We start from the raw sequence: 14,560 nt of genomic DNA, 5'->3' as shown, positions 1-14,560 counted from the left end.
GATAATAAATAAATGGATACATGAAGGGAATAAGAAGCAAGCCTATATCATTGAGTAATTGTTTTTATATATGGTGTACATGACTTAAATCCCTAAGTTACCAGTAGATTTTTGTTTTGTTTCAGGCAACATAAAGAAGGAAAGCGAATTTCCATTTTTGAAAAAAAAAAAAAAAAAAAACTTGCATCAAAATAAGTTGTGATTGTCAAAACATTTGGTAACTTATTTTTTATTAAGTTTACTGACAACATGTTACAATGTTTATCTGCATGGTTACAATTACTGGCAGGCTATTACAATGAATAGCCCTAGGCTATTTTTATTAAAGGTTAAAAATAACAACTTGAATGAAATATAATGCGTTCTTTATTATAATAACAACTTTATAATATTTTAATGATATAAGTAAAAATATAATATGTAGCCTAATATAGTGGACATATTTAACAAAACTCTATAGCTAAATTTTCAAGCCTATAAATGGTCATTAAATTGCTTTCCTGATGTAAATGTAACTTATGTGACATTGTTCTAGCCTAACTGTTTTATTGACTTCTTACCGCGGTTGAAAAACACTGATTGATCTGAGACATACATTTCGGTAAGTTCGGGTTTATTTACTAATAGTAAAGAAGAGCCGAGAAGAGTTGATCGGTTCACGTGCCGCTTGAACTGAGGCGCTACAGAGATCTGTCACGTCACATTTACAAGTGCCAAACCGGTATTTATTGTTTGAATTGTGGAATAAAATTGACAGAATCTGAGAGCTGATCATTTATTTTATATCAAAAGTAACCTGCTCTATCTTGTCTGTCGTTGTCAGTGTCCTCTTTGCTTCGCGATTTTTTTCCTGCGTGAGAAAATGGATGTGTGGCGTGAGAGCATGTGAAAAGGGCCAATTGCGTGAGTTTCACGCTCAATGCGTGAGAGTTGGCAGCCCTGGCTTAAATAAGAATGACACCCCTAGTTCAAAAATAAATGAGTTAACTAAGACGGGCAGAGTAAGCTCAAAAATCAGAAAAACACTACTTTATCATGAAGCCTTGATTGAAGACATAAAGAATAAGTACTGTAAAGCAAGAAAAGAAAAAGAAAAACAACTAATAGCAAAGGTAACAGCGGGGAGGATTGTGAAGAAGTACAGGCTACAAGGTTTTGCCAAAAATGCCCTTGAATTTTCAAAGAAGCGTCGCAGTGTTCAGAGTGAAGACCTCTGTTCCACCAACAGAAATCCCACAAACAGGTTTACTGCTGCTTTCAAGTCCAAAGTCAAAACCTTCTTCACTCGAGATGACAGTGAAGTCGGATAACGACTGGACAGTGAAGAACAAGGTGAACAAGGTGAAGAAGCAGAAAAGGTTTCTGGCTGACACAATGAAAAATCTTCACAAAAAATGTCTTACTGAAAACACAAAAAAACATATCATACTCCCTTTTCTGTAAGCTTCGCCCATTTTGGGTTGTACATCCCACTCTCTCTGACCGGAACACGTGTCTGTGCAAGATCCATGAAAATCTCAGATTTTTCATGGAGAAGTTGCATAATTTGAGGCTCATAGATACTTCAGATCTCGAGAGTTTGACTAAAATGATTACCTGTGACACCTCCAGGAAAATGCGCATGTATGATGAGTGCGAAGAATGCAAAGACAAGACTGTTCAGCTCTCCAGATTTGATGGCTCAGCAAAGGTTGCATTCACTCAATGGGCCACAGCAGAGAAAGCAAGGGAAGATGCAAGGGAGGGTCCAACCACTGTCAAGATCACAGTGAAGAAAACAAAGGAGGACACACAAAGACAATCTTGTGGAGTTATTCCACACTCTTCTCCATAAATTCAAAAGACACACATTCAACATAAATCAACAGTAGCCTACTCCTACTCTAGAGAGTTGAATGAGAACCTGTCAAAACAGGAGGCAGTGATCCACATTGACTTCTCTGAAAACTACACATGCAAATACAGCTCAGAGATCCAAGCTGTCCACTTTGGCTCCTCACACCAACAAGCTACTCTGCACACTGGTGTTTTCTACATAGGTGGTGAAAAAGAGCCCATCTGTTTAAGCACAGTGTCATCCAAACACAAAAGCCCTCCAGCTATATGGGCACACATGAATCCGGTGCTGAATTATCTACAAGCCACATCCCCAGATGTATCTGTTCTACACTTTCTGAGTGATGGACCTTGTACCCAATACAAACAGAAAGGGAATTTCTTCCTTTTCAGCACAGAGCTCGCAAGAAGGTGGAACATGGAAGTTTTTTGAGGCAAGCCATGGCAAGGGGGCCCCTGACGGTGTTGGGGGAACCTTGAAGAGAACAGCGGACAAGCCGATGACCAACGGCCGCGACATACCTGATGCCCATGAGCTATATAAGGCCCTCACTGAAACTTCTACAACTGTTAAGTTGTTTTATGTAGCATCTGAAGCAGTGGAGCAGGCAATGGAAAAGATGCCAGGCCAGATTCCACCAGTGCCATCCACAATGAAAACCCACCAAGTGGTCACATTCACTCCAGGAGAAATCCTTTACCGGGAAATTAGTTGCATGTGCTCCACACAAAAAAAGCTGAGATGTCAGTGCTTCACCACACAGCATTTCACTTTTAACAAGACAGCCCAAAAGGTGCCAACAGAAGCAATTGATTGGGAAAGTGGAGATCTCATTGGGAAGTGGTGCGTACTTAAATACGTCAATGACCTTTATCCAGGGATGGAAATTAAAAATTTTGTCCACCGGCCACTGTGGCTGGTGGATTTCAAAATCTACCAGCCACTCAATGTTTTTACCAGCCACTTTTTTGTTTTTAAATCGACAATGTGTAACTGCATGTGAAAATAGAAGATCTACAATACTTAAGCAGTTTATTTAATCACAAGTTTTTTCGCAATTGCGTGGGCGTTTCTAAACAGTATTTTCATTTTATCCAGCTGGGCCGTCTTTAGGCTGGTAAGTGCCTTCATGGCAGCTGTATTCTCCGGTTCTGCTTTTCCTTGAGCTTTCTTTATTACATGGATGTGGCATTTTGACGATTCGTGGTCTTTTATTGCTTCAAGTTTGAGATTTTTTGTCCCAACAATGAAACTATTAGTTTTGGCCTCTTCTGAAGCGTGACGACGACATAACGAGCAGTGCATTGTTAGATTGGTCTCGTCATAAACTAACCAATCGCGGGACTCTCCGTTGTCTGGTTTCCTCCATCGTTCTTTAAAAAAACTTTTTTTTATTTTTGCCTCTTTGTCCACGGGCTCCTCCTGAGATGTTTTCTCTGCGGACCTCTTAACACCTGCGATGTAACGCCACATTATTTTTGAAGGTGCGCCGCCTCTAAAGTGTCCGGGTGACACAGTATGCTATTTTTATCTACCCGCCACGGTGGCCGGTAGGTGAAGTGATCCCTGCCTTTATCCTGGGATCATCATGGATACAGATGAAATGCATGCCCTCGTAAAGTGCATGCACCGTGTTGGTGCCAATAGGTTCTTCTGGCCTCCAAGAGATGACTTCCTGTGGTATCTCTTTGATGATGTGCTCGAAATCATTCCAGCACCACAGCCTGTGACATCCCGTCACATGGAAATCCAGAGGGATGTGTGGATTTTTTTTTTTTTCAGAGCATGTTCTCTCTCATGTTCAAGTTTTCCATGAAATCTCCAATTTTAATGTTTCCCTCCCCCAGTTGTATAAACAATATTATATAGATTAACACTTTGTCCATACCACCCTGTCACAGTGAACCACTCCGTGACATCAGTTGCCACCCCATCACGGGGTCATTTTGTTAAAAATGTATGTAAAAGAAATGAAATTTTACATGAATTAATGTTGAATTATGTTCTTGTTGTGTGAACTAATCAAATAAATCTAACTTCATTTGTATTTTTTAAAGTGTATTCGCAGTACAAACAACGAGGCCATTGAAATGTTGAATTCATATTTCAAGACTAAAAAACTAAGAATAAAAAATTTGATTAAATTACAGACTTTCTATTGATGGTTTCCAAAAAAGTGACATTTTACTATTAGGAAAACATTAGATTTAAAAAATAAATTTCTTGTTTTACTACTCTACTGGCATACATATTGTCTGTGACGGGGTGGAACAAGAAAGACTCCCTTGCCTAAATAAAAAGGATAATATTATTAAGGATTTTGTGCCTGAGGTGGGAAAAATATGTTTTTTTTGGAGGATTACCATATCTTTAAAGTTGGAAGTAAAAAAAAAAAAAGTTTGTTCTTAATGAAAATTTGGAAAATTGCAACGTGGAAATGGCACCCGTTTCGTAGAATGACTCTTTTAGTGTCCCCGCCAGCAGCAGAAGTATAGCGAGTGTGACCTCAGCACAGCTGGAATAGTTAAAGAAAAAAATACGACTGGATTAAAACCTTCCACTGTCAATGCTGTGATTTTTCTTCACGATGCTCTGTAAGAGACTGTTCTTAGCCATGTTAGGGGGCTGTCTTATTGTTTTTCGTTTGAAAACGACTTTATTTTCATTAGTCTGTTGGAAACTATTGTAAATAAGAATGGCCATGTTTTGACGTGAAGACCTTTTGAGGTAAGATAACCTGCATGTTTGTTTTAAAATATAATGTCATTTATTTGATTTGTTTAGATTGTAGGCTATAGCTCATTTCGTTTGCGAGCGCTGTTGCGACTGTGAGCAGCACAGCAGTTTGCCTCAGCTTTTAAAAAATTATAATAAATGTTTAAACTAACTGTCTATGTGTGATATGAAGGTGTTTTATATCTATGGATTTTATTGTAGCCAAGTAAAGTGTTGATTTGAGAGGCTAAATGGATCAAACATGTTTAACTCGCTGTCGGCTGCTTGGTCGACATAAAAAAAAATAATAATCTAAATTAACTTAATAAAGAAATATAAAGAAATTAAAAGAAATATAACTACTTTGCCATTGAGAAAAAAAACAGATCTATTTTAATGGCTGCAACGGGCAGGCTGTAGCCTGGGTGCCAGCCCGAACCCCGCCTACAACATTTTTTGGTCGGGAAGTTCGGTCTGGACTCGATCCGTTGAGGAATTATGCTGGCTCCCAGAGGGCCGAGCCAATCAAATTGCCAGGGCGGGCTTTAATCGATGATGGACAGATGATCTGCGGTTACGTAATCACCACGTCATCAAAGAGCGGTTGGGTTGAATTGGTTTTCAACAAAGATGACTGCAGCTGGAGATTTGAGATGTTTAGATTTCGCTATCGCGTCTGTTATAAAAGAAATCGACAACAGTGTTGAACGATGTAGGCTACTCTACTCTGATCTGTATGACTAAAAAATTACGGAGTAGCCTATTAGGGCCTAAGTTATTTTAGCTGTTATGAGAAAAATAAATCCAAATGAACGTGCCGCCGCGTTTGTCGAACACTAATTTAACATGCCAGAATAAAACCCGACTTTAGAACAATGGATAGCGCCACTCGGTGTGGTGTCCCAAAATACTTAATTCTAAAGTTCAATATTTCTTTCAAAATAATCTCAAAACGCTTTGTGACATTTTGAAAATCCGTGCATGCATTAAGGCCACTGGAACCATGAACGTAACTGTGTGTGTTCTCCAGAAAAGCGCTCTTCATTCGTCTCATTCCTCAATAGAATAGTAAAAAATTATCAGCTTCCTTGCACCTAATTTATTTTTGTTTGTTATTTTTGTTATTATTATTTTTTTTATCACGCTGCTCCCAACAGGCAATAGGCTTATGTTGCCTACCGACGTCTAGGTGTTGTTTTCGTCTCTATTTTTAAATTATGATTCTATTTTTCTGTCCTATAAAAATGTTCTATAGTGTTTCATCCTTACTGTTAATTGACATTAACCCCACTTACATTTCAAAATACGGCAATTGCTGCTGTTTTGCACTATGTCCCTTTGCACCACCTGGCGGTCATTTCGCGAATGACTTTGAAATGCGACTGGATTACCACGGTAGTTTTAGCATTCTGGTTGACTACCTACTGTACATACACCTTTTGTATTTCTCTCAAAAATGCTATTCGTACTTGTAAGTACTCCACAAATTCTTAAATTCTTTTTACAACAACGGCAAAGATCGTTTACACTCATTAATTTACTACTTCCAGCGTGCGTGCAGTTGAGCTCTGTTGACAACTATGTGTCGCTCAACATACGTCACTTACTGCGTTGCTCTGATTGGTTGTAGGTCTATCCAATTGAGTGCAGTTTTTTTTTTTCTGGTTCGGTTAAGACACGCCTCATAATCAAAGCCCTATGGAGCAGTATCAGACTCACATTCTGCCTAGGATATGAGTATGACGAAGTCAGGCTAGACAGGCTGTGTAATGAAAAAAAAAAAAAAAAAACGGGCTCGGGTCGGACTAGGACTGATAATTCTGTTGAGCTGTCGGACACGGGCCGGGCTAGGGCCTGAGCGTCTTGGGCCAGGGCCAGGCTAGGGCCTAGATTTGAGGCCTGTGCAGGGCTCTAGCTCAGGAGGCTGTAAGCTGGATCAGAGAGCAGTTGTACTGATCAATCCTCGAGTAACAACGAGAGTAAATGAAGACTGCTATGTTTATTCTAACAGCCAAAAAACAAAACACCTCAATCGCTTAGGAGACATTCTACAGCTGCTCCAGCGGCGAAAAAATGGCGGACTGTGTCCAGCTCACTCAGAGCGGGTCTATGCTCAAACTGCAGTGTCAATCAAGTCGTGGGCGGAGCTTGTTCAATTCTACGTCACATTGGATTGATTCTGAGAACAGCTCGGTCTGAGACAGTGCTTATGATTTATGGGGATTTAAAAAAAAAAAAACATTGGTTGTATTTTTATCATTATAGGGTGGTTGTGTGCACACACTGCCAACACACATTTATGTTCAAACACCATGTAAAAGTGAATTTTGCATAATAGGTGCCCTTTAATGTACAACCTAATTAGAGAATTTTAGTCTGATTCAGGTGGAATCAGAATGCCAAATCCTGACTGACGAGAGGAGGAGCTGGGGATGGAGGAAGGAATTGGCTCCTGAGAAACGTGATAATATAGCTGTTACTGAGGAGCTTATACCCGAATATAAGACAACCCTGAATATAAGATGACCCCCCCCCCATTTTCCAGACTTATTTTTCGGGACAAAAAGAGATTTTTGTGGAAAAAATCTGGTTTTCAACAGAAAATAATTTTATTTGAAAATTGCACTGATAATTCATTCTCTCTCTTCCAGCACGCACGCGCACCTTTCTCTCTCTCTCTCTCTCTCTCTCTCGCTCTGTGTCTCACGCGCACCTCTCTCTCTCTCTCTCTCGCTCTGTGTCTCACGCGCACCTCTCTCTCTCTCTCTCTCTCTCTCTCTCTCTCTCTCTCTCTCTCTCTCTCGCTCTCTCTCTCTCTCGCTCTCTCGCTCGCTCGCTCGCTCGCTCGCTCGCTCGCTCGCTCTGCGTCTCGCGCGGCAGAGAGGAGCAGCGTTTTAATTCAGATAAACACAGATATTATGTTGCTTCTCTAATTTTACATGCAAGTATAGCCGAAATCACAGCACAGATATTGTCTTTATTTGATTTCATCAGACGACGGCTCGATTATCAGGATTTTTGTGCAGACTAACATCTTGGAAGGGAAAGCTGGTTTTGTTTTAATGGGTCGCGTTTCAGTCACTATTTCATTAATTCCGTTGTTCTTTCTCCCTTTCCCCCCGTGATTTTGTCTATATCGCGAATATAAGACGACCCCCCATTTTTCATCCTATTTTTAGGACAAAAACCTTGTCTTATATTCAGGTATATACGGTATATGTATACAGTGATAGACGTCTTATTCCTATAGGTAGACGTGGATCAGCTGATGTTAGTTGACTAAGGGCGTTTTCACACTTGAAAGTCCGCACCAAGGTCGGAACCAAAGTTCATGTTTTGATACATTTTATACATTCGCTAAGTTTTGGTCTGGTTTCACACTGCAATTATGCGAGCGCACTAAAGAACTTTACATGACATGCTTGCGTCCTGTCGTCATCATCTATGTGTGCTGCATCTCGATATTGATTGGTTTGTAAATGGACGTGCGTCTGACGTCAGCGTGTTGTCAACTTTAACAACAATGTAACTTTGACAACGATGAATGAACAGAGGCATATCGTTGAAACTATATTGTTATTGTTATGGCATTACTGCCTGCAGCACCAACTATAGCTACGCGAGGCTAGTTCAAATTCGCCAAATGAACGTCCTCGTTGTGCGACATTTGATCGTCGCCGACAGGAAAGGAGGAGATGACTGCAAGCGTTTTTCCAGTTGACTTCTTATTATGTCGTCATACCATATCTCAAATAAAAACCTTGTCTCCTTCTCTCCCCATTTGCTACCACGGCTAATTTTTCTTGCTATCTTTGTCTTCTTTGGCTACGCGGGAACCACTGGAACTTCTTGTAAATGATCTGAAAGTCCGAACCTTACAGAAAATGCTTTCACACTATAACGAACCAAACCTTTGTTCAGTTTGATCCGAACCGAGACTACCTCTTTTCATCGGACCAAATTTCGTCTGTTTGGTCCGGACCATGGTCCGGGGGAGGTTTCACACCTGTAATTTTGGTTTGGATCAAACTGAAAAGTCCGAAAATCCGGACCAAACAAGGTAGGTGTGAAAGGGCCCTAACATGACCTGCCAGAACTGACGCTACGCTAAATTTATCTGATGTGCTTATGCCAAATTAGTTTTATGGCTTATTTGGACATCAGTCTGAAAAGGGATGTGCAAAAAAATGTATTCACATTTGTATCGCGATTCAAGCTTTACCGATTCAAAATCGATTCATAGAATTCCAAAAATTGATTAATTAATTTTTTCCATTTTGTAATGGCGTGTATACTATTGTCCTGAAATGAGTTTAGCTCGACATTCCAATAGATGGAGCTGTGTCAAATTCACACTGACGCCTGCCCACTCTTGACATAACCAAAAGAAGAAGTGCAGCAGAAGTAAGTCGGCGCAAAAAATGGTAAACCCTCACAGAAAGAATTATTCAACCTGCTCTATCCTCATTGAAGGCGAGAGTTTGGGCAAATTTCAGCTTTAAATCTCGAGGGAAAGAAGGAACTTGATAGGAATCATGCTATATGCAGGCTTTGCAAAGCGAAAGTTAAGTATTTTGGAAACACCACAAACGTGAGAAATCACATGCTACGCCATCACCCAGATATTAACATTAGACGTGGACGAACAACAACCTAAAGTAACTAACTTGCCAGTCAACCAACTTTCAATGCTCTAAACTCCCACCGAACTATGAACGGGCAAAGAAAATAACTCAATCCTAATTTTAGGTAGTTCAATGTGCCCAGTTGAGTTCACATTTCAACAGTCAACCTGGTAGCTGAAGTACTCCTTAAACCACATTTAGCAGTGTTGTTTGTTTGATCTGACTACAGCACTTTAAAACTAAATGTAAAAGCTTTTTTTATTTAAGTTTTATTTTAAACTTGAATTAAACGTATTTGAAAGCTGCCCAAAGCTTGGCACTTTGCACTTTTTAGTTGCAAAAGTTTTTATTTTTACATGAAGACATATAAAGTAATATCAAAACACTATTAATTTGTTGTGTTTCTTTTCTTTTAAATTGTATGTCTACTTCAATCACATAGGAAAAAGTATACTACATTTACATACTGTGAATCGTTTTTTGAATCGAGAATAGTTCTGGAATCGAAAATCGACATTGAATCGAATTGTGCACCCCTTAGTCTGACAATAATTATAGTTTTAACATACCTGCATGGCACATTAATTCTGGGTATAATTGTGAAATAATATAATTTATAGTTTATGATTTATGTTTATTTGAGCTGTATTTTATTGTGATTGTTTTTTATTGTTTTCATACAACACTCTTCAGAAAAACATTGTTTATCATTGGCAAGGACAAATACACAATTAATTGCATACCCTTTGGTAACAGTATTTCATGAATAGTGCTCACTTAACAAGTCAAATAACATTATTTTGTCAAGACTTTAAGGTTAAAGTAAAGTTTTACTTCATTAATTTCCTCCTTTATGTAGCGAGAATGACTGATGCTTTGCGATCAATGAATCCCAATCAACAAACAAAAAGCATTCTGTTAACTGTTCTGCTGGCCAAGATGTTCGAACAAGTCACCATTGTCTAAACAGATGTTCACGAGGCCCCATTGCCGTCTGTAAGTCTGCCGAAACTGTCATTAAGCGCATCTTCCCCAAAGAGACATTAGGAGACCTGTTTTTAACATCCCCCTCTCAATGTACGCACACACTTCCACACACGTAACATGACACCCACATGTCTTCACACGGAAACCCACAAAGAAAAGAACTTCTACCCATAGTCACTCTTAAATGTACTAAATATAGCCATTTTTGTGTTAAGATGTGTTTATAAACCATAGGAAAGCATATACATGTCCCAGTGTAACCTTAATCGAACTGCAAATGTCTATACTAATGCATAATAATCAAACGTTGTATTCCTGTGATATTAACATGACGTGTATGATATCATTTTAAATCTTGAGACCTAACGGAGTTGAATCTCGATAATAGACTGCAATGATATGATTATTGTGATATGAATCCTTTTCAGCCGTAGAAATGACAATTACAAGCCCTACCATAAATTATACAGCAGGGGGTCTTCTCGACAAGACAAAGAATGTCTTCCCGCTTTCATATCACTGAAGGTGATAGGCCACTCGCGCCAGAGAAGGCGTGATCCATACATTCTTTAAAGAGCCAAACGCTCTCCCAAACTCTCTCTGTCCAACTCTTTCCAACGCTGCCCATCTCTCCAGCTCTTGAGGAACAGCTCTTCCTCTCTGCATCCCGGCTTCGTCATGTGAACAGTCTACAGTCCGGAAACTCCGCAGGAGTTCCCTCCGTTTTATTTTCTTTATCTTAGTTTTTGTTTCCATTTTCAAATTCTCCTTTGTTCGCTCCCACCTAAGAGTGAAGCGAATTTAAGCTGAATTATTCCCTCGGCAACTTCACTTTCCAGAAGCCTTCAAATCTCCCGCAATCAGAGCGCTCCTGAAACACGAGAGAACGCGCCTCCGCTCGAGAACGCGCGCTCCCCTGGTCCAGACACACACACAAACGAATATGCAAGTATTAACTCCAACGAGTTTAATGTTTTAAGGTTTGTTTCGATTGTTGGCTCTCAGAAGGTCTGTGATTTTGCTATTCAATGATCATTCGTGATCTACTCTCTCTCACACCCTCTCATCCTCTCTCTCTCCCTCTCACCCTCAAACCTCCGCGCGCGACCGGCGCGTGCCCCTGCTCCGAGTCGATTTAAGTCACTCTCCTTCTCTCTCACTCTCTCCCTCTCTCCAAATCTCCCTCTCTCATCTGTTATCCGTTTTGTCTTGTATTGTTTAACTGTAAGTTATGTACATAGACGTATAATCAGTGTATATTGTGTAGTCCGTATAGTCTGTAGTTTTGCATTTATTAAAACCGTTGTACAGACTGTTTCTGTGTAAATGTGCATAATTACAAGTCAATGAGATAGATCCAAGAGCTACCAGGCTCTTACTAATTACTACATCGAGTAGTTTTAATTTTATAAACACAGGAAAATGAATGTTCACGGCCAGAAAGTAATATTTCTTGGAGTTTGTAAGAAAGAATAACTTTATTGAGAAATTGATATTAATCTTATGGCCGTTCGCTGGACGAACACCGATTTGATAATTACATTAATTTCCCTTAAGGATTATCTCATAATCGAACTGAAATAGGATTATTGATATATGAATGAGGAATTATAAGACGTTGTGATTGATTATTCATATATTCATATAATCTATTTTCAATTTCGATAATTTAATGTAACTGTAATATGCAATATATTAATCATATTCATGATTAGTTATTAAAATTCCCTATAGATCATTTGAGCTAATTCATATGGACCCAGAGTCCGATTCATTTACATTACATTTATTATCATCCAGTCATAATGCAGCTCCTTCTTTAAAGGTCTTCTAACATCTAAATAATGAATTAAATCAGCTCATCTTAAGTTCACATGGGTGTCCTAGCAGAGTAACAACATGTATTGTGCACATAAACCCAACCTTAAAACTACACTGTGTAGGATTTACTCCCATCTAGCGGTGAAATTGTATATGACTACCAACTGAATATTACTTTATAGCCCCTCCCATTCCGAGGGCGTTTTAACTCCTACGGTGGCCTTATTATCTACTAGCAGTCGCGAGTAATCTCCCCCTTGCATTCGTCACAGTGCCACTGAGTGTAAAAGTGTGAAAGGCGAAGCTTGGATTTCCAGGTATGTCCCTCTTTGGCTAATGTATTTTCAAGATGGAGGCACAACATGGCTGTCACCATTCGAGCAACTCGCTTGTATGTATTCTGAATGGCAGATTCTACGCTTACGAGAATACTTGATTCGTTGGTGGAAGTAATTACACATGAATGAGCACATATCATTTTGAAAGAACAAAGTGTTTTTTGCTAAGAATCAACTTAAAAAATGACACAGTGTAGCTTTAAATGCCACTTGGGTTGATATTTTGTAATAAAAAAAAAATTAAAAAAAAATGTTCAAACACATTTTTGGGTCACTTCATAAAAAAAAATGTATATGTATATAGAAGACCATAAACTTACTTGTAAAGAATGTGGGCTCTTTCCCAGGCAGGGGTAGTGTGGAACTATGTGTAGGATGGGGTGCAGTTGGTCTCAAAGAAAGATTCTGTGAAATTCTGTCTCCAAACCGAGAGTCTAAAGGGGAAATCTCTCCTTTATTACTTTTAACCTCTGTGAAAAGTAAGAAAGAGTAGAAAAGTGAGAAAGCAAATTTAGTTATTTTTTCTACTGCTGAAGCATTTACAAATTTGATAACTATTATGAGGTAATTGTCAAAATTCCTGTCAAGTTTCTCAATCAAGCTGATGGATCCAAAGTTAATTTTCTTAAAGGCTTTTTGTGAGAGGAGGTAAATGATTAAAATTTGCATTGCATTGTTGCAGTGAGCACGCAAGCACTGGGGGAGGTACCAGTGGCCTAAGTAAATTAAGAGACTTTAAGGGATGTGCCTTGACCAGCAATAATTATCTGGGGACACATTACTAGAAATTATTTATTCAAAAATGAAATAGATGAAATAGTAAACGTTGATTGAATAGAATTTAAATAACAAAAAAAATTACTGTGAACAGTGTTACGGGATGTAATAGCTCATAGGAATGGCAGTCGATTACTTCTTGTTTTATGTTTCAGCCTTCTGTGTTACTCATTACAGGCCCAGTTCCAAATGGCTTGCCATGTGCCTCTTAAGTCCACAAGTCTGTAGGGTGTCATATTTGTCATTTTAGATTTCTGAAGACTGCTCGCGAGCACACCCTTTGCGGCTTATATGCGTGCACACACTGTAGCGATGTCTAAAGCAAACTTCTACCTAACATACAAATCATCATTATGCCACGAAAGTGTAGACTCGGAGGACGATTGCGAAGGCATTTGAGATGGGCCACAGTTGCTAACGTTCACTCACGTGTCTGCCTTTTAATTTAATTCTTAAAGCGAGTTCCTAGACTTTCACACTATAAATTTATATATTCAAACTATAAACTAGAATTACATCTCTTGTGCCTTCATTTCAAAAGCAACATAAGTAATTTTCAGCTAAAATAACTTCAAAACAATAATAAAACAGATTAATTATACGCTGTATATTTTAGAAGGTTCGAATCCTGCCGACTACGCTGACAAGTATGCGCCTGCTTTAGGTTGTAACCATCTGGAGGCCTTGCTAAAACTTTATAAAAAGTCACTGTTACACTATTACCCTTGAAAAGAGTTATGTTGGTAAGCAACAGTTTCGTCTGCAAGCTAAAGATGACAAGGCCTTTTTGTATCCAGGGACACGAAGGGGAGACCGGTGGCTCGCCGTGATCGTATAGTGGTTAGTACTCTGCGTTGTGGCCGCAGCAACCCCGGTTCGAATCCGGGTAACGGCAAGTTTTTCTGGGCGACATTGAAATTGAGCTCCATGTTACCACCCATCCTTCAGACCACTTTTTTGTGCACGGCGCGTGCCCTTGGCGTGCTCTGGATGTTCGAGTGAATTGAAACTGGAACCACCTTTGAGAACAAGAGCTCCCAGGTTCGAACCCTTAGAGAAAAGACTGAAAACGAAACGCTCCTATTTAGTTTGGAAGAATCTTGCTTCAGAGAGAATATTGTGTGTGTGTATTTTCGAATCGCTAGGTGTCAGTACACTCACTGGCTGTTACCTAGAGTGCCGCGGGCTTGCTATTTGCTCCAAACAACTGTGCCTTTGACGCAAGTTTACAATAACCATAAGAGCGCGGCAAGTCAACAGCATTGAAGCGTGTAAAGATGCTTTCCAGACAAAATTCTGTGAGTGTTTGCTCTTTTTCCTAGCATTATTGTCGTTTGATTATTATTATCAGTCTAATAGGCTGCATTCCCACTAATTCGCAAATATATTTTGAAATAGCAGACGTTTTGGCGGCCGTTCTGAATCGTCGAAGAAGGAAACGCGATGCATTGGAGATTCTA

At 39.4% G+C, this 14,560-nt stretch overlaps 1 protein-coding gene across 1 annotated transcript in view; it reads right to left on the bottom strand.

Annotated features, from left to right (window-relative positions):
* Positions 1-14,560, bottom strand: part of mfrp (membrane frizzled-related protein) — a 129,190-nt gene that overhangs the window by 74,364 nt on the left and 40,266 nt on the right. Inside the window, exon 4 of the mRNA XM_079610964.1 lies at positions 12,644-12,793. Within this exon, the coding sequence (XP_079467090.1) occupies positions 12,644-12,793 (150 nt within the window). The remainder of the gene's footprint in view (positions 1-12,643; positions 12,794-14,560) is intronic.

The sequence above is a fragment of the Phoxinus phoxinus genome (assembly GCF_949152265.1).
Source record: "Phoxinus phoxinus genome assembly, chromosome: 4".
NCBI lineage: Eukaryota > Metazoa > Chordata > Actinopteri > Cypriniformes > Leuciscidae > Phoxinus > Phoxinus phoxinus.
The sequence above is the reverse complement of the archived record's forward strand: the minus strand, read 5'-3'. Positions and strand labels throughout refer to the sequence as shown.